The sequence below is a fragment of the Candoia aspera genome, chromosome 1 (assembly GCF_035149785.1).
Source record: "Candoia aspera isolate rCanAsp1 chromosome 1, rCanAsp1.hap2, whole genome shotgun sequence".
Classification (NCBI taxonomy): Eukaryota; Metazoa; Chordata; class Lepidosauria; order Squamata; family Boidae; genus Candoia; species Candoia aspera.
Window position 1 is genome coordinate 245,731,383 of NC_086153.1, and position 26,786 is coordinate 245,758,168.

General features: G+C 37.0%; 1 protein-coding gene across 6 annotated transcripts in view; it reads left to right on the forward strand.

Moving 5' to 3' along the window:
- The window catches only part of SOX6 (SRY-box transcription factor 6), a 389,110-nt gene that overhangs the window by 124,012 nt on the left and 238,312 nt on the right, over positions 1-26,786 (forward strand). For all 6 annotated transcript variants that reach the window (XM_063289410.1, XM_063289408.1, XM_063289412.1 and 3 more), the window contains exon 3: positions 6,240-6,450. In XM_063289410.1, the coding sequence (XP_063145480.1) occupies positions 6,240-6,450 (211 nt within the window). The remainder of the gene's footprint in view (positions 1-6,239; positions 6,451-26,786) is intronic.

Sequence of the window (26,786 nt, forward strand, 5' to 3'; positions counted from 1 at the left end):
GGCATCTCCTATTAGAGCTGTAAAAGACTCCTGTTTGAAACGCTGCTGCCACTCAGGGTAGACAATACTGACCTAGTGGATTCGTGTTACTCAGCTTTTTTCTTTTTGTATACATGTTTTCCTATATAAAAAAAGTAAGTAAAATTATTAGTAGCAATGTATTATCATTAATTGATAATGGGTATCATTTTAGGTGGAGAATCTTATAAACAATAACACTGTAATTTAAAAACAAAAGTCGAAAGAAAAATGCCAATGGCTTTCCCCAGAACAATTGATGACCAATGAATTACAGTTCAATTAATGTTTCCTGAAGGATAACGTCATGACTGGAAAAATACCCAAAACTTTTCTGTCTACTATATTATAAAGACTTATCTTTCCATTTGTTCCTAATGCCCTACAGCAGAAGTAGTTCAGTCTTTCAAGCTGCCTTCCACATGAAGGCCATATTACTATAAAACACAGTAGACTGCTATAATATACTGTATACTTAGGGACATATGCAGGAAAACCCAAGAATGAATGCATGTGTATAAAGGAAATCTATACTTACCCATGATTTCTTGTGACATTTTATGTATATGAAATGGAATAAATCTAAGAGTCAATTTGTCTGGTATACATTACATATATATATATATATTAAGAATATACCATGTCTAGGGTGGTTGGAGATTGAGTCTATTGGACCAGAGTAATAACTTGGAGAATTATTCAGTTGGTTTGTTTATAACCAAATGTTGTTGGCAAAATTAAGAAAAAGTTACTAAACAAAAAACATCAAACCACATTAGAATCTTAAAATTCACAAAATGTAAACTGCAGCCAAGATTATACTTGGAAGGATATTTGAAGATATTTAGCACTATAAAGTTATACAAATACGGATCATGTGCTCAATAACAATAATGTATCATATCAGATGGTCTCCATCAGTGTTTCTTTCTTTTTCAATAGTAATTTTATTAAAAATTGTAACTACAATGATAAAAAACGAATACAAACTAAAAAAAAATAAAAAATAGAAGGTGCAGAAAAGAAAAAGAAAATAGAAAAGAAAGAAAAAATAAGAATATAGTAAAGAAAAAGAAAAGAAATATATAAAGAAATGACTTCCCCTTTCATCACAATAAGTATAAACAATTTTAGTAACTTATCACCTTCTCTTAAAATACAACAAATGATCTCTTTTTCCCATATCCCATCTCTTATCTATAAACAAACCCCTAAAAACTTCATTATTCAGTCCTGGTCAGCAAGAGTCCATTAAGGCTTACCAGAGATAACAACAGATCTATTTTAACCTTCATCAAATAGACCAACTTTATATTCCTTCCTTTAATTTTTAACGATCTTGATCTTTGGTCCCTTCAAATAATGTCCCAAAACTTTATTTCTTTTCATTTTTTTTCTTTGTCCCTTCTCACAAAATTCTTCAAAGCTTTAACAACCCTCTTTTGTAAATCCAAAATAGGAAATTATCCAGGTCACTGTCTTGGTTTGTTATTTGTATATCCCTTTTAATTATTAAGACATCAGCCAGTTTCTTTTGTATGTCCAGTATAGCATCTTTTCCCATATCATTCTTGTAGTCTGTCATTTTTAAATAAACATTCAAATCAGACTCAGTCTTGTCTGGTAAAACTTGTTCCTCTTCCAGAACATCTTTGAAACCCAGTCTATCTATAGAGGCAGACACTCTTAAAATTAACTTCTGGGTCAAAAATATCCTTCAGTATGTTGAATGTTAAAGTATTTTGCTCCATTCTGTATTAGTAAGTCAAATTTAAATGTTTTTCTTCTTTAATTGCAATCTTTTGTTCCTTCTAGTTTCTTCATTAGTGTTTTGCAACCTTGACAGCCTTAAGATGTGTGGACTTCAACTGCAAGAACTTCCCAGCCAGTGTGTTGGCTGGGGAATCCTGGGAGTTGACATCTACACATCTTAAATTGCCAAAGTTGGGAAACACTGGTCTACGTGAAGGGTAGATGCTATCAGTTAGGCAAATTTATTTTTAATCAAGTTACTTTCTCAGGTTTGGATCCTCAATTTCTGCTGCAGCTACTGCAGCTTAGTGCTTATCATGTCTGTCTTACTAGGAGTTTGAAATGGGGCAGAAACAATTTTTTTAAGTCATCATTTTTCTTTCAATGAGCTACCCACTTTACTGCTTTTTTTTTTTTAACCAGTTTGCCAGTGGGCTGTTTCACCATTCTTGCTGTCAGTTGAGGTAGGAGGGTTTCACCCCAGTTCCTGAACCAAATGGATTTACCTAGGGCTGGACAACTAAGTAAGTAAGTAAATAAGATCCAGCATTTCAGTGGTCCACTGGTGGACAAGTTTTTTTTTAAGCACAGTGGAAAGGCTCCGTGGAAAAGAAAAATAACAATTATAAAAAGGTTGTTTCTACTTGGTTCTGAACACTCCTTTGCTTGTGAGGCAAATGTGATGACTGGAATCCTACTATTATAGGAATACCTGTAGTAGAGATTAGCAAGAAAAGAAGTTTATTTTAGATCTAGTTCCTCTGTGTGCATTTTGATGCTTTAATTCTGTAAGCAGCGTTCACAAATAGTAAACAAAAGCCAAGGGCTATTTTGATACCTTATAATCAACAGCATGAATAAGGGACTCTAGTCACATCACACACGTAACCAAGGTCTACCTGGTTATGTGCACTAGTTCCCTTTGGGGAAGTTAATGAAGCAGCAATTCAGAGTATTAAACCCTAGGAAGTTTCCTTCTGAGTGAGTTATTCAGTTCAGCAGCCCGAGGTAAAATGACAGCGGAGGCAGGGACAGGAAGGCAGGGAGCAGTTGGAGTAGAGGCATTTACCTATAGTTATCATCCCTCTCTCTGTCAGAAAGTGTTAGAGGCTATGTGGCTATATGGAAAAAACAGGTGGAGGTTGCCTTTGCTGAAGGCTAGTGGATTAGGGATGACATCATGCCTCCTTGCCCTCCAGAAATTTTGGGTGACTTGTCCTTGCACTTGGGCTTGTAGGAAGCATGGATCTGCTATATATATTACCAGAACAAAATGAAGAAATGATTTTGTCCAGATATAATTGGCCAGTTATTCAAGAAAGCTTTTATTTTTCAGCTGTTGACTGTCATAAAACTTCAGTATCCTGAATATTTAATTGAGATTATATCTCCACCCATGGTTGGGAAATAACTCTATAATGAAACCATCTTTATGATTCTGTTATCTGCTTTGGTGAATCAGAGAACACAAATAACAGAACCATATTGTACTGAGTTTTGCTAAAATAATCAGTTAAGTTTTGGCACATATAGATATACAGATATTTTAAATTAGGCTTTTCCTTGGTCCGATATTGGTTCAAGTGATAGAGTGGTTTGAACTGTCATAGTCAAAAGCTAAGAAATAATTTAAATTGCAATATAAAAATGTATATCTGTGCATTAGAGAGATATTACCTATCTTGAAATTTTTAAAATCTACCCTAAAGTATTAATGAAGATACATCTTTAGTAATATTAAAGGAGCTAGAACTTTAATATATATTTATACTTATGAATTAGTTTTCTGAATGAAAAAAGTGAATCTGGTTAGATAACTAATTGGATAGAATTCCATGAGCCATGGGTGAAATAAACCCCTATTAGCCTGGGATTATTCTGTCTTTCAGTATTAGATAATCTATGATCACTAGTTTGATTTTATTGCACTAGAAAGAATTCCATAAATCACCAACTGAATGAGGTTTATGTAGAATTATAAAGAACCCATCCATTGAAATATGAGTCTCATAATTTAGCATATATAAAACTAGATCTTGATGAAGAAAAAAGGTAAATATTTAGCAAAAAATTATGTCAGGGCCCCTTCACTGATTTCTATAAATCCTGCCTCGGTTTCTAAATGTGGCTGTATATTGTACATAAATATTCCCTGAAAGCAGTATCAGAAAGATGTCTAAACCTCTTTCATAAAAGACTTAGTAATTGTCAGCCCCACTGCATAGACCAGACCAGGAAATCAACTCCACAGGAAGGCTAAAATTACTTTTATTGAGATTGGCTATAACAACAGAATCTTGCAGAACTGATTGTGTTAGTCCTCCCCTCCTTCTTATAGTACCGTGAATAAGGAAAGCATCTGCCTGAGCTGCTTCTGAATGTTATCTCATTGTTCTGGACTTAAAAAATGTTTCAGGCCCTTTTGCCTAGGTGATGTTCCTTCATATCTCCATCAAGAGCATCTTCCTTACTCTCTACAGTAATCTTAACCCATTTCAGTAGATGTTCACAGTTTTTGACTGTGAGTCAAAAATCAAGGGAGTGTCACAAGCAGCAAGGGGAGAGTTGCAAGATTTGTTTTAATCCTGATCTGTCTTCTAGGCAAAGTGTGAATGCTGTTAAAAAGGATATTTTACAGACAACGTTGGGGGTGAATTTTAACAGAGTTTTGCTTTGTCTGTGCAAGACATGTAACATCAAAACTAGCTCCAAGCTTTGTTTTCCTCTTTGCCTGTGCCAGCCCTCAGTAGGCAGTTGTGGTACTGTAAAGTTTGAAAATCCCTGTGACATGCAGATTAAAATGAAATTGTTAAACCTAAGCAGTATAATTATTTCTTGCCCAACCCTAACCCCAGTGAAACCATTAGCTGCACAAATTCATTTATCATTTTAGCTGGGGGATAACATAGGGATAACATCGAATCAGGTTTAAATTTTAAATACTTTGAGACTTGGGGAGTACTATGATCATCTAGGCTGAAGTGGAAATAACTAACTCCAGTTTCAGGTGCTTATTTATCTTTCAAGGTCCATATAAGTTTGATGAAAAGTGTTATATTCTTATATTCTTTATTCTTTATTTGTTCTTAATGTCCAAGAAACTGTGATATGTTTTGAAATAAAAGCTTATTATTAGTTTTTACTAAATTTATAGAGAATTTTCATCACGGTGTTTTGAATATGTAAGAAAAATGGTGTCTGCTCTACATCAGACTCTGAAGGATGTCCTACCTACCATCTGCAGTGATGAAACCTTATTACTGAAAAATCAGTTCAATAAAAATGAGGCAGAAATGTATCTTGCTTTTATAACCTGTTTGCCATTATTTTATTTACTAGTGTTGACCACAATGTGTTGAAGTGTTACTTGGATAAACAGGTTTCAGAACAAACTTCTGTTCTATCTTCTGTCCAAAAGTTGTTTTTCCTAATTTATGCCAAAGCTATTCTTTGAAATAGAATTTAAAAAGATGCTTTGTAATTAAGGAAAAGAATTGGCAGATATTCATTTTATGTTATGAAAAACTGCGTGAAAAGATAAAAATGATTTAGCATTGTGAAAACAATCAATTGGAAAACTTTTAATATCTAACTCTGACAGAAATTCATGTACACATTGAGTTCTAGAACATACAGTGACTTAACATGCTGCTGGAATGACCTTACTGAAATATGTCATAGACCTGAGCTGAATTTTCTTAAGTATCAATTCACTTTGCACATTCGGTGCTGGATGGCCTTTCATGGGATCAGCTAAGCAAATTGCACAAAAGTGTTTTTTATCCCTTATGGTGTAACACCATCACAGCTGGAATTATGCAAAAGCTTCCAGATACTGATTTTTAAGGCTCTAGAGAATGAAACCATAGCTGAGGTAGCTGATAGACAAAGCTTGATAAATTCTGAATATTCTGAGCTTCTGACTGAGACAAGGCTTAAGCAGAATTATTATTATTGCTTTCTTCATCCGATGCCTCTGACCCATGTGAATATAAACTATATTGAAGATGGGGTCTCTGTGTATTTAGTGGGGTGTGTGTGTCACCAGTCAAGCAGGCTGTGGAAGAGTTGATAGACAGGACATAGTAGAATTCTACCTAAGTTTTAAGCTCAGGTAATCAGCTGGTCATTCAAGGTAGGTAACATCTTTGTTCTGAGCCAAGGAGACTCTCTAGTTCGAGGACTTCCCAGTTTCCCTGAATCTTAATAAATAGCTTTTGGAGCCTTTGCACTCTTCCTTTTACTGGCTAATACTCAGATAAAAAATAGATGAATTCTTGAGGGGCCAGTCAAAAGCGTACTGTGGAATTAAAGTTCTTTTTATCAACAGCAAAAATAAAACTGAAACTAAAAATTGGTTATGCTCAGCATAATATTTCAAAATATTTAGTTGCTTTTGTGTTATAACAAAAGTTCTCGGTAACAAGAAAATGTATTTAATCTTACATTATTGTCTTGTTTCTTTACAGGAGTCAGAAAGTAATAAGTTATGTTCCTTATATTCCTTCCGAAATACTTCTACCTCACCACATAAGCCTGAAGAAGGTGGTCGTGATCGCAGCGAGCTAATGGCCAGTGTTAATTTTGGAACTCCAGAACGCCGCAAAGGAAGTCTTGCCGATGTGGTGGACACCTTGAAACAGAAGAAACTAGAGGAGATGACAAGAACTGAACAGGAGGGTAAGTACTGATTAAACATATATGTTTAATTTCTGTCCTTCAATCAAATGATGAATTAAAAGTTAAGGTGAATCTATATTTGATGCCCATTTATAGTACTACTGAAATTTTGTGTATTATGTTTGTCTGAATATATTCATACTCAATGGACTTATGAAAGATTATACTGAGATATACACATATTTATACTGGGAAATTCATTAGACAAGTTTCTGATTGAGATTTGCACACAAGGGAATAAATGGTATGTTGATAGTCAGAATCTTCTTTAATGGTACAGGAATTCATCTAGTATGTTTGCTTCATTCTACAATCTGTGTTTAATACTTTGGAGAGATCTGATATATGGCCAAGGCTGACTGGATTTGGAAAGGAATGTAAGTGAAGAACAGATATTGCCTATGGGAATTTCTCATTCTCCAGTTTGGGGGATAGGTTTCTCATACACCAATGAGAACTGTTTTTAAATGGCACCATGAGCCACTGATAAGCTTCCAAAAATTCAAAATGCCCTTAAGTGAGGTCAAGGTTGTAAAGCTTTTGATATGTATGGATAAACAACCACCAGAGCATATTTTTGTACTTTAGGTAAGTAGATTGTATTAATAATCTAAGTTGCAGTTTCTGTGCTATATTTTCAGTAACTTTAGCAATTATGTGTTAAATTAATTCTTTGGTTGTTTTCCTTCATGTAACTCTATGTTGTTTTATTGGGTAGTTTGTGGTTCACTTGTGAGACTCTGGATGAAGAGAAATTTTTTTAAAACCCTATATTTTTCTGTTGTATTGGCTGAATACTGCATGGGACACATGTTTATGGTATCTTAAAAACATTGTTTGTTACAAATGGCCATGGGTAGAACATCAGCCTTGGCATCCTTCAGAAGTGTTGGATTACAGATCCAAATAAACCACAGCCAACAGAGATGACTATGATGGAGTTGGAGTCCAACACAACTAGAAATCATTAGGAATAGTCTTTTCTGATGTCTTTGGATCCAATTCTGATCACAAGCTCAGGCCCATAGATTTTAATGGCAAGGTAGAAGTGATTGAGAACTTTTACATTTTGCAGTTGAAGAAATAATGCAGCAACTTTATAAGTAAGGGTAGAATAAACTATACATGGGAGTAGATCTCAGACAGATTCTACATCTCTTTCTTGGCTTAGTTTATATGACAAACACACAGTTAAATATGTTCTATATAGGTGTCTTCACAACAGTGATAACGTCTCAGATTTTACACAGATTTTACCATCTGTCTTTAAATTTAGTTTTGAAGTTCATGTTTGCCTTTTTTCCAACTAAGTTGCTGGCTTCGTTTTTATGGCTAGACCGTAGAAAATGTTTTAAATTTATTTTTGTATTTGGACTCATCTTTTACCAAGGAACTTTTTAAATTGTTATAAATCATACTCCTAAGATTTGTTTCATTTTTGGAGTTAATACACAGATTTGCAAGATTCATGTTTCAGCTGTAAACATCATTTCATCTACCTCTTCCCCCAATATGTATTAATATCTTCCATGTTATTTCTCGTATGTGATTCTGCCGTTTGTCTTTATTAGCTTATTTGGACTTCAGATAGTTTAAGCTGCAGTGCTATACTGACCCATCTAACAGTAAGTCCCATTGACACACTGGAACTTATTTCCTAATAGACATTTCAAAAAGGCATTTATGAGAAAGTGTTTGAAACTGGAATGTATTCCTAGCAGATGATGAAAACTGATTCAGTAATCAATAAAAAAAAAACTTGCATATTTATACATATTATTCCCTATGTATTTAATGGTGTTTACTTCTTTCATTTTTGTATTCTTGAGTGAATTCTTTAAATGAGAAAATTCAAATATCTATTTTTGGAAAGAGACACTGAATTTAGAGCAAATTACAGTAGGTAATAGCAGGATTCTCATATATTATGCTCCAGATATTCAGATATTGTTAGCCTTTTTTCACTGAACAGGAAAATATTTTAATTTGGTGGGCATATTTAGTTGCTCATTAGTTTAAGACAACACAACTTTAATGCACCCAAAATAACTGACAAAATTTAAAGTGTAATTAAAGTAGAATAAACATCTTCCATTAGTTGAGTTTATAAATAACTATCCATGTCTTGCAGAGAATGGAGAATCTATATACAAACCTGCCATTTTGTATGCAACCCTTGCTTTCAGTTGATCTGTATGGGCTTAAAAGTTAATTGTTCAGCAACTAATTTCAAGATCAGCTCAAAATAGTTAAAACTATTAGTTTCAGCAAGATACCATGTTTCTGTAGAGCTGAAATGACCACGTTCTTAAGGTGTTTGGCATTTCCCATATTATATGTATGAATTCTAGCCTCAGTGATTAATGCAACAGGTAGAAGAACATACCTGATTACAACTAAATAATTTTGATTATGATATTAAGTCAGAGATGTGATAAAATGGACATTAGTTAGCCAGACAAACTTAATGGACTCACATGACTTGAGAATTAATTAAGTCTGGTCACTCAGTCAATTATTGTCAGCCCTTCAGGATAGGCCAGGTCAAGAAACAGACACAGGTGGGATTCCAGGAATAGAGTAGAATAACAGAATCTTGAAAGCCTGATAGAGTTTCTCTCTGCTCCTTCTTATATTAAGAGAATCAAGCTAGGGTTATTCTGAGTTACTTTCTCATGCTTATCTCTTTCTCAGATCTGAATAATATTTTCTGAAAATTATTCCTTAAAAATTCATTCATTCCTTCCCAATCCCAGGGCCAAGTCTATACTCCTTCACAAATAAGCATTAATTGCACATTTTAGTTTGTGAAATGGGGGAGATTACAAATATTGTCAGGACATAGTTGATTTGACTGTGCGCTTAGCAAATTATTTATATTTTTCAACTTCAGAATTACAGTATGTTCAAGAGCAAGTTTTGCATATACAAAATGGAGTTTGTATCTTCCAGATTCATGAAATGATGAAGCCAGCAACTTGTTTATTTAGGGCTGATGATCAGCTAGTTGTCCACTGCTGCAATAAACCAATGCAGCCTTCCAGTTACATTTACTTTTAATAAACTTATGATCCACCTTCTGTGGGAAAAAATGTTCATGTGCCACACTGATTGAGGAAAATTCATTTTATATATATATATGGAGAGAGAGAGAGAGAGAGAGAGAGAGAGAGAGAGAGAGAGAGAGATTTATTTATTTATATTATTTATATTTATTGAAAAAATGGTCAATGACCAATGAATTATGACATTAGTTATCTCATATTGTGGGATATGTCAACACACCCTGCCTAAGAGAATATAGTCCAGTTTGTTAAATCTATCTGTTGTAATAATTTAAATGGTCAAGTACCGCTTGTAATCTGGGTCACTCTGTCTGTGAAAGGAATAGTACTTCAGTGCATTAAAACAGTACAGCTGTTTTAATCTCCCCTTAATAATATTGCTCCTGGCAATATCATCTCATACGTATCATACCAAAAAGCAAGCTGAGTATAGCATTCCTTGCATTATGTTGGACAAAACAAAAATCAATAGAGCTTTGAAATTTCTTGCACAATGCTGCATTTATATATCCCATGTGCTAAGTGCTAAATTGTATGAGTCTCAAAATTAGAAGAGGAAAGAAGGGAGTTACACAACACATTGGGCTGAAAACCAGCCATAGTGCACTGCTTACAGCTTGCAAGAATGTGGCTTGCTGTAGTCAAGATATTGTGACACAGTTGTTAGCCCAAATGCTGACAGTAGAATCTGACCCAGCTTGTCTGCAAGACAGGCAAAAAGCTTGTTTCACTTTCTGTCATAGGCTCCATTTCCTATTAGCAAATGGGTCTAAAATTGCTTACAGCATAATTTGCAGGTGTTCTTTATGGCGACCAACTTAGGGTACAACTAATAGCCTGTACCCAAAATTATTGGCCCTTGCAACCAAATTCTTAAGTAAAGATAAAAATGAAGATAATGATTAACTCCATCAAGAAACCATAAATAAACCATTTATTTATTTAATCAATTTTTGAGATCTCTTGAATCCACAACAACTCTGGGCAACTCACAGATTAAAAAAAAATACATGGAAAAGTCACACAACCAACCAGGAGAGCAGAACACCAACCATAAACCACCCACAACAGAAGGATGCACCTACAAAATTATATATTGCCTCTTCTTGTTGTTTTGTGTTATATGACTAAACTACAGACTTTCTAGATTCTTTCAAAGGACTTGATTGGGTGCCATATTCTATCTGTTCTGACATACATTACCATCTACACATAAATAAAGCTCAGTGTCCAGTTTTGTCTGTTTCTTTCAACTATATCATTCTCCAGTTCTTTGCTATGTTTCTTGATCTCTTTCTTTTGCTCAGCTTTATCCCCAAACTGAGCAAAATATCCATATATTTCCCTTTAAGGAACTTTCTTGTCTTTTGTGGCAAAATAGAAAATGTGATAATATTCCTGCTGTACCACATGAATTTTGGGGAGTGTGGCAGTATAAAAATAACTGAATAAATAAAGCATTTTCCCCCTCAAAGGACCCCATTTTGATCCTTGCACTACTGGAATTTTGTCATTAATGAACAGTATCCAACTTGTGTACCATCAGACATGCCTGACAATGGAAAAAAGAGGGAAGAAATTTGTAGCTATTTTTGTCTTTCCACTGTGATATATTTTTTGATCGTCCTCTGTGGGCCCTTATACACCTCCAAATGTCTGGTGTCTCCTGGCAAGTGGAACTGGAAATGGATAAACAGGTCCTTGAGGGTATAATAGATTTACTATAGAAATTTATTAAATGTATATAGCTGCCCATCTCACACTCCTGAGCTAGAAGCCACTCCCTTTTGGGCAGGAGTGAAAGCTTCTGTCTCTTGTTTGGATAATGGATTGATCTGGTGTCAGGCTGCTTGCTTATGACCATGTGAGAACTTGTTCTCACACCAAATCTGTTTCAGCAGATTAGGAGGGTCCCTTTGGAAGCCTATTGGAGCCCAAGTGGTGACCATAAGGGGAAGGGACATTTCTGAAACTGGCCTTCCCTTGCTTTGATGATGGGAATCTTTTGCCAGTGAAGTGACTCCAGTTATATACAACACAGTAACCTAGGACTTCCTCATTTTAAAGTGTTCTTTGCTGCTAGTCTTTTCTTATTTTAAAAGTTGGATCTGAAAAGATCACCTGTAATGGGTACCACATCTGGAATCCTGTGTAATAGAAAATACACTGATTAGCAGCAGGATCTGGTCATTCTATAGAGAAGCAACTGCTGTTTTCATGATTTGAGATTTTTCAACCAGTCAATCCTTTGCAAAATCTTTAAACATTTGCCAATTCTGTGACCAAGGTTTTTTTTCATAAAATGGTCCTGCCGACTTCTATTTCTGATGTACTGGCCTTAGTCTGAGGAGAAAGCAAAATGTATACTGGCTTTATTTTGGATTAGGCCCCTTTTGAATGATCATCTGAAGGTTTCATGGACACTTGAGCTTTGGAGAATATATCTTTACTTCATAATATTGCAAATCTTTTGAAATACAAGGTATGGATGATCAGTCTACAACAACAACAACAATTTATTAAACCTTTATGCTGCGTGACTTTCAAGTTTTTGAAGATTTCTGCTGTTGCATAGACTTACTTTGCAGGATGATTAGAACTCATCCTGAATGGTAGCATCTTCAGAGATGAAAATCAGCCATAGTTATATAGTAAAAGTGAAGCTTGAGTTTTTGTGGGTTTTGTGAAGAATTAGGGTTCATCACCTGGTGTGCTTCAGATGTACTTTAGTCCCAACACATCTGGAAGGCATCACGTCTGGGAAGGTTGAATTGTCCTTGTTCCAAACAGGAGGAGATTTTGCTATATGATAAAGAAATCCCTATTAATTTACTTTCGTCATTAGGAAGGGTTTTTATCTGATACAGTGTGGACGTAATCTCTCTATATTTTGTACTAAGTCAGTTGTATACAGTATTTAAATTAATTTGTAGTTAATATTTTTGAAATAATTTATGTCTTGTGCCACATTCATCTTTTTTTATACTTCCTTATCTCTCTGGGCAGAAAGTCAGGGTATAAATCAAATACACAAATGATAATCTGTGGTATATGGTCACATTCATTATCATATGTCATCCGGTCTCTACAAATAATACTTAGCACCTGACTTATCTGCAGCTAGAAGGTTAGATTTCCCTTCAAAGTCTTAGTGTAACTCTAGCAATGTGGAATGCTAGGCTGGCTAGTCATCTGGTATACTGGAAACTTAGCACTTCATTTTTGCTCATTCCCAAGACCCAGCTACTCAGGGCCCATATTCACCATTCATTTTCAGCCTTCATTCTCATGAAGACTGCAATATCGTATTTCAACAAAATGTTTTATAAATAGGTCACCACTCCAGCTTCTGTGTTGGAGGCCATCTTTCAATATAACTTCATAGTCACATAATAGGAATTCTTTTCTAAAACTTAACTATTTATTAAAAGGGTGGGTGGCTCTTACAGCATAAATGTATCTGTAGGCATATCCCTCTGAGAGTTGTGATTCTGGTAGTATGGACAAATGCAGGTTTACAATATGGTATGCAGTCCATAGTAACACTGGAAGGGCATAGTAACAATGGAAGGGTAAACTCAAACAAAATGTTGTGAAAATCCTGTCATTTTTATCTGTTAGATTAGGCTGAATTTTCAGAAAGCAACACTTTCCCCCATAAATTACACTTTTAGAATATGTCTGGTTCTTATAATAACCATATAACATTTTATCCTCAACAACAACAGCAACAGCAACAACAAAAATTTGGGTAGACGTTTTGTAATGAGCTCTTACATTTATTTTTGCTGCTGCTAGACAGTTCGATACTTTGAAGCATAATACCAGCCTTATATGAAGGGCAGTACTGTTGCCGGAGATTTTATCTTTTGGATGAGACAAAGACAAATCTGACCAGCACTGACAAGCACTAAAAATGCCCTTGAACTTTCCTGAGGAAAAATATCTAGGTTTAATACCAGCTGTACTATTACATCCTGTTCATCTCCTCCACATCCCACCCACATAGTTTCCATTAAAGAAAGCACCATTCCTCTGTCTTCCTTAAATAGCTGAATATTCAAAGGCTGTGATTATCGTTTAGGTGTCTTTCTGACTAGATGTTATAAAACAATGAAAATGTGGCATGTAAATTTTATAAATGAAATAATAAATAATACATGACTAAGATAATCTTTTTATTATTCCTTACTGTTTCCTAAAACATGTAATTTAAAATCAATCCATGTTTATTTGGGTTCGGAACTAGTCCTTTTGCTAGGTTTATGATTTGGAAAGCTTTGAACATTTTTGTAAGCGGGACTACATTGGAGAGAGTGATCCATTGCAGCCAATAGCACGAGGGCCCCAGTGCCAAGCCCTGGACTTCATTGGTTTTCTGATCTGAATTGCACCCCCATCTAAGAATGCATAATATCTTTGACACTCTTCAATTGTTGTTCTAACTTCTGATCAATCACTAATCAAAAGTTATGAGGGAAGTTTGAAGAGAAAGAAAATTATGTTCTATGCTGAATTTATAAAATATATGAAACATCTTGAACTCTATGTGGTTGGCAAAGGAGAAGATGAATATTTCACTGCAATAAATTTTGACAGCATAGATAACAATGTTATGATGGGACAAACCATTCCCACTGCAGAGTAAAATATATTTGGTGGTTGAGTTTAGAATTAACAAGTAACCTTGTTGTCTCTCTCATGAATTCCAGCTTTTAATAATGAAAAACTCTTTAAGAAACTAGTCTGTGTGTGAATTAACTGCATATAAGTTGACCTTATATTTCAGGCTTCAATTTATTTTGGTGAACAACCTCTGGTTTCTTTGGAAATGAACTTTGGTTTTAGTTAGTCATATTTGTTCTGCTGTTCCTGCTGTTCTGCCATGGCACCTAAAAGCGTTTTAAGAGCCAGTGACTGTGGTAATGAATGAAAATATATTTGGAGCACTGGGAAGACTGTATTAGACTGAATAGTCACCTTACTTGTAAAAGCACTATTAGAGAGGGGCAGCTGTAAGTAAGGATAACGATTTGTGTCCAGTGCTTATTTACAGAAAATTGTAAATGTATTATTTATTGAGAGCTCTCCAGACAGTGCTTGTCAGAATAAAAATGTCAACTCCAAGCAAAATGTTACGATAATACTAAAAATGCTAGGTACACATTTTGGAGATACAGCTAATTGGATCAGCCATTCTTAAGGAAATGACATAAAAATGCTCAATGTTGTTACATATTTTAAATGCTAATATAGTCCTTATTTTCACTAGACTACTTGCTTTTGGATATCTTTCTCATTACTTTTAAAAATAATAATGTTATTACCTTTATGTTTCTGCCAAGTAAAATAAAGTGACATTTATAAAAAAATGACTACATTTGAGATCAGATCTCCTTGGTTGTTAAGGAAGGATGGAAGGGAAAGGAAAGGAGAAATATGGGAAGAAAACAGCAGCTCCTCTTAGCTCTGTTTCATCTATCTATCTATCTATCTATCTATCTATCTATCTATCTATCTATCTATCTAAATAAATAAATAAAAATTTTGATTAAGAATTTAGATTATAATAGTAAAATCTAATGCAAAATAACTTAAAGAATAGAGAGAATGAGTACAAAGAGCAAAGGAAAAAGAAAGAAAAGTAAGCTCTGTTTCAAAGCATGATTGCCTGATGACAATTCTGAAAGGGGTGCTGGCGTGGAAGCAAGGAAGCCACAGTGAAATCTTTCTCTGGAGTCAAGAGCATAAAACAATTTAGATTAACCCTCATTCTGGGATTAATTAACTCCAACTAATTATAGAAAAGGCAATTCCAATCTTATTTTTACTTTTTCTTGTAAAGAAATAAATGGAAACATTGATAGGGTAATTTACTCATTTTTTGATATGCAAAAAAAATCTGTTAATTTTAGAGGTATTATTATTATTATTATTTAGATTTAATATACAATAGCTGCCCACTCCAGATTTTGATATCAGTTAAGAACAACAGGGTGTGCCATGGTGTAAAATTTAAAGAATAACTCATTAAAAATGGTTTGGTTCATTTGTAGGTATTTCCCTTGAAATATTTTAGCATTCATTTTTCTATATTTCACCAACAATTTGTTCATGAAATTCTACCCTTTCCATTTTTTGTTGTTGTTTATTCATTTAGTCGCTTCCGACTCTTCGTGACTTCATGGACCAGCCCACGCCAGAGCTTCCTGTCGGTCATCAACACCCCCAGCTCCCCCAGGGACGAGTCCATCACCTCTAGAATATCATCTATCCATCTTGCCCTTGGTCGGCCCCTCTTCCTTTTGCCTTCCACTCTCCCTAGCATCAGCATCTTCTCCAGGGTGTCCTGTCTTCTCATTATGTGGCCAATGTATTTCAGTTTTGCCTTTAATATCATTCCCTCAAGTGAGCAGTCTGGCTTTATTTCCTGGAGGATGGACTGGTTTGATCTTCTTGCAGTCCAAGGCACTCTCAGAATTTTCCTCCAACACCACAGTTCCAAAGCATCGATCTTCCTTCTCTCAGCCTTCCTTATGGTCCAGCTCTCGCAGCCATATGTTACTACGGGGAACACCATTGCTTTAACTATGCGGACTTTTGTTGTCAGTGTGATGTCTCTGCTCTTAACTATTTTATCGAGATTGGTCGTTGCTCTTCTCCCAAGGATTAAGCGTCTTCTGATTTCCTGACTGCAGTCAGCATCTGCAGTAATCTTTGCACCTAGAAATACAAAGTCTGTCACTGCTTCTGCATTTTCTCCCTCTATTTGCCAGTTATCAATCAAGCTGGTTGCCATAATCTTGGTTTTTTTGAAGTTTAGCTGCAACCCAGCTTTTGCACTTTCTTCTTTCACCTTCATCATAAGGCTCCTCAGTTCCTCTTCGCTTTCATCCATCAAAGTGGTATCATCTGCATATCTGAGATTGTTAATGTTTCTTCCAGAGATTTTAACTCCAGCCTTGGATTCCTCAAGCCCAGCTTGTCGCATGATGTGTTCTGCGTACAAGTTGAATAGGTAGGGTGAGAGTATACAGCCCTGCCATACTCCTTTCCCAACCTTAAACCAGTCCATTGTTCTGTGGTCTGTTCTTACTGTTGCTACTTGGTCGTTATACAGATTCTTCAGGAGGTATACAAGATGACTTGGTATCCCCATACTGCTAAGAACTTACTACAATTTGTTATGGTCCACACAGTCAAAGGCTTTAGAATAGTGAATAAAACAGAAATAGATGTTTTTCTGAAACTCCCTGGCTTTTTCCATTATCCAGGGGGTATTGGCAATTTGGTCCCTAGTTCCTCTGCCTTTTCTAAACCCAGCTTGTACATCTGGCAATTCTCGCTCCATGAATTGCTGAAGTCTACCTTGCAGGATCTTGAGCATTACCTTACTGGCATGTGAGATGAGTGCCACTGTTCGATAGTTTGAACATTCTTTAGTGTTTCCCTTTTTTGGTATGGGGATATAAGTTGATTTTTTCCAATCTGATGGCCATTCTTGTGTTTTCCAAATTTGCTGGCATACAGCGTGTATTACCTTGACAGCATCATCTTGCAAGATTTTGAACAGTTCAGCTGGGATGCCGTCGTCTCCTGCTGCCTTGTTATTAGCAATGCTTCTTAAGGCCCATTCAACCTCACTCTTCAGGATGTCTGGCTCTAGCTCACTGATCACACCATCAGAGCTATCCCCGATATTGTTATCCTTCCTATACAGGTCTTCGGTATATTCTTGCCACCTTTTCTTGATCTCTTCTTCTTCTGTTATGTCCTTGCCATCTTTGTTTTTGATCATACCCATTTTTGCCTGGAATTTACCCCCGATGTTTCTAATTTTCTGGAAGAGGTCTCTTGTCCTTCCTATTCTATTGTCTTCTTCCACTTCCGCGCATTGCTTGCTTAAAAATAATTCCTTATCTCTTCTGGCTAACCTCTGGAATTGTGCATTTAATTGGGCATATCTCCCCCTATCACTGTTGCCTTTTGCTTTCCTTCTTTCTTTGGCTACTTCTAGTGTCTCAGCACACAGCCATTTTGCCTTCTTGGTTTTCCCTTTCTTTGGGATGTATTTTGTTGCCGCCTCCTGAACAATGTTGCAAACTTCTCTCCATAGTTCTTCCGGGACCCTATCTACTAAGTCCAGTCCCTTAAATCTATTCTTCACCTCCACTGCATATTCCTTAGGAATATTAGTGAGCTCATATCTAGCTGATCTGTGGGTCTTCCCTAATCTCTTTAGTCTGATCCTAAATTGTGCAAGAAGAAGTTCGTGATCTGAACTACAGTCAGCTCCAGGTCTTGTTTTTACTGACTGTATAGATGTCCGCCATCTTTGGCTGCAAAGGATGTAGTCAATCTGATTTCGGTGTTGTCCATCTGGTGAAGTCCATGTATAAAGCCATCTCTTAGGTTGTTGGAAGAGAGTGTTTGTTATGCAGAGTGAGTTGTCTTGGCAAAATTCTATCAGCCTATGTCCTGCTTCATTTTGTTCTCCCAGGCCATGCTTACCTGTAATTCCAGGTGTCATTTGACTGCCCACCTTAGCATTCCAGTCTCCTGTGATGTAAATAACGTCTCTTTTAGGCGTATTGTCCAGTAGGTGCTGCAGATCCTCATAGAACTGCTCTACTTCAGCTTCTTCAGCATCTGTGGTTGGGGCGTATATTTGGATCACTGTGATGTTAGATGGCTTGCTCTGAATTCGAATTGAGATCATTCTATCGTTTTTTGGATTGTATCCAAGCACTGCTTTAGCCACTTTACTATTAATTATGAAGGCTACTCCATTTCTTCTGTGGTCCTCTTGTCCACAGTAGTAGATCTGGTGGTCATTTGATGTGAAGTGGCCCATTCCAGTCCATTTCAGTTCACTGACGCCCAAAATGTCTATCTTTAATCTTGACATCTCACCAATAACCACATCCAATTTGCCCTGGCTCATAGATCTTACATTCCAGGTTCCAATGGTGTGTTGATCCTTAGAACATCGGATTTGCCGTTCACCACCAGCACCGTCGGCTGCTAGCCGTCCTTTCGGCTTTGAGCTAGCTGCGTCATCACATCTGGGGCTAGTTGAACTCATCCTCTGTTCCTCCCCAGCAGCATTTTGACCATCTTCTGACCTGGGGGTCTCATCTTCTGATGGTATACCGACATATCTCTGGTTGTGTCCTAACCGCCAGGAAACACGCTGAGACAAGGAACTGGTCTCTAATGTTTTATTGCTTGTACATAACAGGAATCCTAACAAACTGAAGGAGCGTGGGAAAAACCCAGCCATATAAACCCCAAAGGTTAAGGCGGTCCCAATCTGTGTCTCTTGGAATGGCTACCTAATTCCTCAGTGCTGCGCATGCGCTTAACAGTCTGGATGGGAGCCCCCTGCTCGCCATCCTTACTCATGACAGGTTGTACTGATCCATTTAGTTTTCACGGCAAGAATACTGGGGTGGGTTGCCATTACCTTCCCCAGGGATCGCATTTAGTCTGACCTCTCTGTCGTGACCTTCCCGTCTTGGGTGGTCCTTCATGGTTTAGCTCATGGCATCATTGAGGTGCTCAAGCTCCAGCACCACGACAAGGTAACGATCCTTTGCTGAAGCTTTCCATTTTAGTACTCAGTAAAGTCATTGACATAATTCTTAGCATGTTGTCTCTGAGAAAACACGTATCTGCTTTTCACTTCAGAATACAGCAGTATGTTTTCATTACATGTAAATGCTTTCTTTGTGGTTCCTGTAGTTCTTTGTTTGTAAATATGATTAAAAACTATTCAATTTTCTTCAATCCTATCAATTTCAGAGCAGGAAATGGAGTTTGAGAGGGCCCATAGCTCAGTGTTCAGATACAAGATTAGGATATGCATACCTCTAGATTCAATAATTATCCATTCAAATCCAACAGCCTCCGAAACAAGTTCTGGAAAATACATGTTGGAAGAAGAAGTGCTTGGGGCTGGATCAGTAATACGTGCTGTCTCAAGAGCACAGATCAGGAATGTGATGGAGCAGTTGTCAAGATTCATCAAGCCCAGTAATGGGTAGTTCTTGTTTAATAACGTGAGAACAAATGATACTGAAAGCAGGTATTATCACCTCAGGCCCAAAATTTAGGAAGGAAACTGAAGAATCTGGTGGCTAAGGTGTTCTCATCCATTCTTCATCCATTCTTCTGATCTAAGGAAAAGAAACAGGAAAGAGAAAAAAGAGTAATGCAAGTAAATGATCAGCTACAGAAATGGGATTGATGGAAGAGATTGAATTTCTAAGGTCCATGTTGCTGGTACAGGATGGGATTGTAACTCACAAAAAATGGGAGTTATGTATTTGGCCAAAGCATGTCGAATCAGAATGATTCAAAGTAAATCCTGTGGAAGTTGTCAGAAATCAAGAACTTATCAAAATAGAGTTTAATTAGTATAACTGAAACCTGATGGGATGATGCTCATGACTGGAATATAGCGAATGAAAGATACACCTTGTTCAAAAGAAACAGAAACAAGAGAAAAAGACAAGGGGTTGCATTAAAAATAACCATATCCATACAAAATTCCAAGGGAACATACCTGATAACAGTTTGAGAGAATCTGGCTGGAAATAGAAGAAGGAATTAAATCAGCATCTTTGTTGGTGTCTTTTACTGACCATCCAATCAAAGAGAAGATATGCGTTGTATTTCCCAAAATTAAATTGCAGATCTTCAAAAAGGCGTGAAATAATAGTGATGGGGGACTTTACCTTCATATCTTCTGGGATTCAGACTCTGCCAAGAATGGGCTTTCCAAGAAATTCCTAACCTGTATTGCTTATAACATTCTTCTTTAGAGCTAGAGGAAGGCATAAAAACTTCTATCCATTGAAAAATCCTAGGTAATTGTGAAGTGGCTGCTGACTGGAGGATGGCAAATGTTCCTATCTTCAAATAAGGAAGCCTCAGAGAACTACAGACCAGGCAGTCTGTTAATGCTACTCTAAAAGGTTCTAGAACAGATCAGAAAGCAATTGATATGTAAGCACTTTGAAAACAAAGTAATGTTTATAAGACATAAGCATGAACAAGTCTTGTCAGATTAATCTTATTTCATTTCTATTTTTTGCATCCCAGTGGAATGTTGGAAAGAAGTTGCATAGAGTTGCTCAAGACTCAAGTCTATCTGTCTGTTCATCAAGAAGATAACTTGCCCAATACAGAAGAGAATGGGACCATGTTTGACATGGTGGAAGAAGCCCACAAAAGAAAGAATGTGTTCAAAAATCAGCTAGATCCAGCTGGGGTTACAAAGGAAAAGATTCCACAAAACAAATCCCTAAGATATCTCTATGGGAGAGGAAGTTGGTGAAGCCCCCTCTCTCCTGATCACGAGACCTAGAGCAAAATGTATGCAGCTAGGCACAACATAAAGGGGAAGCAGAAAATAACACATGTACACAGAAGCAATGTATATGCACCCACCTTCATTAAATCCTCGCACACACAACACATAAATGCATACCCTGATTAGAACTGGTGTGAAAATACACACACAGAAAGACCATTATTTCATTACCCAGAAGAAAATACAGATTCCTTCTGCACTAAAGGGTTTGGAAAGAATTCCAGAAACTATGCTCTCCATCCTTTCCCTGCTTTGTTTGATCATGGACCCTCATTTGTAATTAAAGAGAGTTTTGTAACATATTTTGACTCCAGCAAAGCATTTGACTAAGTTTCATATGACATTACAATGGGCAAGTGAGGTATGGGCTGGATTGCAAGGATCAACGAGTAAGTTCCTCATCAAATTGGAGTGAGATATCCAATGGGTGCTACAAGGTTCAATCTTAGGCCTAGTACTTGCCAACACTTCCATTAATGTCTTATATAAAGAGTTGGAGAAATGTTATCAGATTTATAGATGGCACAACATTTGGTAGGACAGCTAATTCAGAAAAAAAAGTGATAGCCAGCTTCTTCTCTAGTTGCCAAATGTTTAACTCTCAACCCAACTCTCGAAAACAGTTTAACTACCCTAGCTACTTTCTTTACCACTAGTAGTCTTGAAATGTAGAGAAATCCCTCCGGTTGACCAGTAGAAGGCTGCAAAAGTGTAAACCTAGCAAGTCACTTTCCCTGTGCCATGCTCTGCTCATTTTTAAACCATAAGTGGATTGCTAGCTTGGTGCTATGGCTTTGAACCTCTGCAGAAAGTGGGCAAGCCCAGGAGGCAGGATTCTCCAGTAGTGGTGAACTGGTTGTCTAGAAGCTCCACAGAGGCTCCTGTGTTTCTACTGCAAAACTGCCTTTATTGTGACTCTTCTTGCACAGAAACATAATTAGCTTGTCACCAAACTTAAACAGCAGCACAGCATAGCATCAATCCAGACAGCATCTAGTAGCGCACAAAGACCACACGTGGAAGTATCCTTAGTAGAGACAGCTGAAATTCTTCACTTAGAAAATCAAAATCAAATGTATGGACTGGTGAATATGTGGCTTGGCACAGGTCATGTGACTAGAATCTTGGAAGTGGAACATGATTGGTAAAAAGAGAAAGCTATACATTTTAAGTATCATCAGAAAATCATCAGAAGCAATAATTCCCCTATATTCTACATTGTTCAGACCCTGCCTTGAACATTATATACAATTCTGAGCACCACAGTTTAAGAATGATTCATAGAAACTGGAACACATGCAGAAGACAAAGAGAATTATCATAAATCTTACAAGGAGATTCTGGGAGAACTAGATACGTTTATTCTTGAGAAAAGATGACTGAGGGGGACATCAGTAACTGTTGCACAGAAGGAAATCAAGACCTCTTTTGTTGCAGAGTATAAGGCACCAGATCATACACATTTTCTAGAAGATCATCTTGGCATTAAACATATTCCCATCCTATTCCATCTCTCTCCAGTCAGTCAGATAGAAACTCAGATAATGAAGAAAGAAGAAGAAACTCAAGAGAGACGAACAGGAAGAACAGACCCAGAAATGTATAGATGAGGAGAACCTGAAGGAGAGGAGAGAATAAAGAGAAATAAAAGTAATTCCAGAGAGGGAACAACAGAAAAATAAAACCAGATAGAGAAAGGGGAGAAGGGGGAAAAAGAAGGAAACCCAGGGAAAGAGAGAAAATGAGAGAGAGAGAAGAACATTTACAAACTGAGAGCAAAATATGAAAAATATGTAATGCCTTAAATTCAGAGGGGGAAAATGCAGATATGCCTATTTATTTCTCATCTCCCCCATGTTTTGTTACAATCTCTTCCCCTCCTGAAGTTTACATTTATTTCTGTCTCTCTTATTTTAACATTTTTATAAGACAGTTTTCCAACTTCTATCCTGGTCTCTCTGCTTTCTACCTGGCTATTCCAGTGCCAACCTCAGCCTAGAACTGAAAGACGAAACAGGAGAGATCATCACTTCTACCTCCTTTCTAGGCTAAACACAAGATTCCAGATGCCAATCTCTGTACAGAGGATCAAAAAGTATTTTTTTCACATCATTTCCCAACGTTGAGCTAATTTTCTATTATTTCTGAATAAGGTAGCACAAGGGAGAAAGAGAAGCGCGGAGATTTTGTGAATGTGAGGGGATGTCTTCACAGGACCCAGTGCATCAGCAGAGACTCAAGACCTCATTTGTAAGGCCTGTGAAGCATCTGATTTGCCCTGATGACAATTATTACCTGACCTGAGTATGGCCTCTGCCTTGCAAAATTGCCGTGCCCCCCCCCCCGCCCCCGCATCTGCCCAAGGCCTGGCATAGTCTTTGCTTTGAAATTTTGCTGAAACAAGATAAGGGAAAACTTGCAGCTATCAGACTGAGAAATAGTCAGGAAGAACAGAGGTCTTCTCCACAAGTCAAGCCTTAGTGTAGGGCTTCTTCAACTTCGCAATACCATAACTGCCTAGAATGATAAATGGATTTCTGTGCCTCCCCCCAATAAGATAATACTTTCACCTGGATTGGGCAACAGATTAAAATGCCACTTTTACATTTTACATTTTAACCTGAACATTTTAGGGCTTCTCATACTTTGTGGATCCACAATTGCCCTGTTGTGGGCTTCTGCAATCTAACTGATAGAGCAAGTCTGCAAGAAGTTTTGAAAGCACCTACATTTGCCTGGGAAGGTGAAGCAAATATGCTGTCAAACCTTCTCCCACGATTTCATGGGGAAAGCTGGGAGCAAAACCAAAGCATAAGTTGTGATAACACTCCCACTTTTCCTGAACATGGTTTTTTTAAAAAAATTCAGTTAGGATTTTCATAATGCACTTGCATTAAAAAATTAATTTTTAAAAGTAACCTTCTCCTTCTTCCATTTTTAACTTTCTTATATCATCCCTTATGATGCTTTTTGCCAAATACTCTTTAAGTCTTTAAATCTTCTTTTAAATTTATAATCCCCCCAAAAAATGAAAATCACAAGAGAATTACTTACAGTATCCATAGTAAAAGAAAATATCTCTCTGGTTGAAGTATAATTAAATCCAAATGTGATTAAGAAATGGGGATTGGCCGTTCTAAGGTCCAAATTGGCTGTGCCACAGCTGTGAACATAGATGGAATCCTGTGCCTCCCAGCCACTCAACTCGCAAAAGCTTCCATTTTTGCAGTTAATTCACAGGAAGCGGCTGTCTGGAGATCAGATGGGTTATTTCACACTCACTCCTTCATCTGGAGGAAGTTCAGCATCCATCAGTGACTTCCGGGCGCCAATCTCTGCTGTGGTGCCGTCTCCACTCCCCTGAAGACGACTAAACTGCCATTAATCCCCATTGGAAGCTGATTTTTTTAAAGTGAGCCCCTGTAAGCTGTTTACAACCACTGGTGTGTGTGTGTGTCCCAACACACGGTTTGGAACTCCTGTTTGAGTTTTAAATATTGTGGTGTATAGTCTCCAGAATATTATCTTTCTCTGCAATAAGTATTAATTCCACAATGAATGCTCTCAGGAGGGTTTGAACTTCCTGTGGGCCCAGTGTCAGAATCACTGACCCAGGTGTTTGACTAGATGCTGGGGCCCATCTTCTGAAGTGTTTTGGGTTGTTCCTTTTTGGCCTCTGCTGTAGTTTGCACCAAGATCTGCTGTTCTGTTATAGGAGGCAAGTATTTGTCAGCCCTTCAAGGTAGATCAGACTAGGAAACCAAAGTTATGTAGGGCAATGCTATTTTTATTGTAAAGTTATAGTAACAGAATCTTGCAAGTCTAAATGATGCACCTCCCCCCTCCCTCCCTTTACGTCTGTGTGAACTAGGGAGGGGCCTGTCTGAGATGTTTAGATACATTACTGTTCTGCCCCGGACTCAGGTTTCTTTTATCTGACCATTGCCTTGGCAGTGTCTCTTCCTTTGTCCCTCCAAGCCATTCCCTCTGCTCCCTACAGTATTGCACTAGCTGTACTACTGTGTTGGAGATAGGGCCTGATGAAAGGAAAGCTGTATTCTTGGGCCATGATCGCAACTCTTACAATTTATCCTATAAGAAATTATGTCTGTGCAGGGTTCTTAAACCTCAACTTAAAACTGGAGTATTTGTATCCCCACCCCCACCCCCGCAATGGGAATACAGAAAGGTATGTTTTGCCCGTTAGGAGAAAGAGGACTATCCGAATAACAATAGTAGCACAATATTCTAACTCAGGTTACAGCAAGGTATTCTGGGCTGGGGAAAAAGGCTACTTGCTTATGAAAATATTAAAAAGCCACTAGCTATTAGGACCTGCCTGTAGCACTAATTGGAGTATACATGTCCCTTTTAAGTAACCATTGATCCTTCACCCCAGCATACCACACTGAAATCTGAGCTCTTTCTGCAGCAGGCATAAACTAATTTAATTAGGCCTCCATAACGCCATCTCTTCTTCGTTTTAAGACTGTTAGCTAAAATGCAGACCTGCATATTCAGCGACATATTTTTCTCCATGTCCCTTTCTGGATTTTGCTTGATATTCAGGCCAGAAGAATTGTTTCAGCAAACATGAAAAGTTGCTCCCTACTTTGTGACAATTTAGTTGGTCCTAAAAAACTATTATGGTTTTTTTACTCCTGCCTACGTTTTTACTCCGAAGGAAAATACAGGATAGAGTAAAATTACATTTTATTAGGCTAGCTGGTTGTTTAATAATTTACCAAATATGCAATTATTGTGCATAGTTGTATTCTTTATTAAGAGAGAAAAGTTGCTGGCTAATCTTGAATCTTTATGATTCCCTTTAAAAAAAAAAATGGGATTCTTATTTTGAGTGTTTTACAGGTGGTCTCCCATTTAGGTTCTTGCTACATGCAGATGGTTTTACTTAATCCAATCTTTTGCTTCCTCTCCCACCCAACTTCCCAGATAAGGTAATTTATCTGATGCATTGTCTAAGCATTTTAGCAGACCACAGATCAGAATCAGCATGCTGATTTTTTTTTTTTTGGTAATAGTAAATTTGTTAATGACTACTGCCAAAGTAAAACAGCAATAACAAAAACCTGGACTATGAAGTCATTAAATATATTTAAGTTTCTTTTTTCTTTGCTTTAGTTAGATAACATGTTTGCTTAGTAAAATAAAACAAACAAATTCACAGTTTTAAAATGCTAGGTTTTTTTACATATATGTTGCATATAACCATATACAGTAAGTTTAAAATCATTAATCAGAAAGGCATAGAAAAATAAATCACTGGACTGCACAACATTATTCATTCATTTATGAAATGTATATACCGCCTCAATCAAACTATACGCAGGGCAGTATACAACATAACTAATAAAGCACAGCAGTAATATGAAATATAAATCATTTAGTTATTGGTTGATTATGTGCCATCAAGTTGGTGTCAACTCGTAGTGAACATATAGACCTCCCCAAGATGATATGTCCCCCAGCCTGGTCTTTTAGGTCTTTCAATGGTGTACCCATCTCTGCTATATTTGAGCCCATCCACATTGCTGCTGGGCATCCTCTTCTCTTTCTGTCCACCTTTCCCAGCATTATCAACTTCTCAAGGGAGCTGGGTCTTCACATAATGTGTCCAAAATATGATAATTTGAGCCTAGTCATAGGTGCCTCAGGTGAGAACTCTGGGTTGATTTGTCCTACAATTCATTTGCTTGTTTTCTTGGCTCTCCATGGTATTCCCAGGAAACTTCTCCAACAAGAAATTTCTAAGTGTCAATACTCTCAATACTTCTATCCTGCTTTTTCAAAGTCCATCGTTCACTTCCATAGAATGTCATAGGGAAAACCATTCTGCAAGATTCTGATTTTTTGTGGGTTTTGTCACATTACAG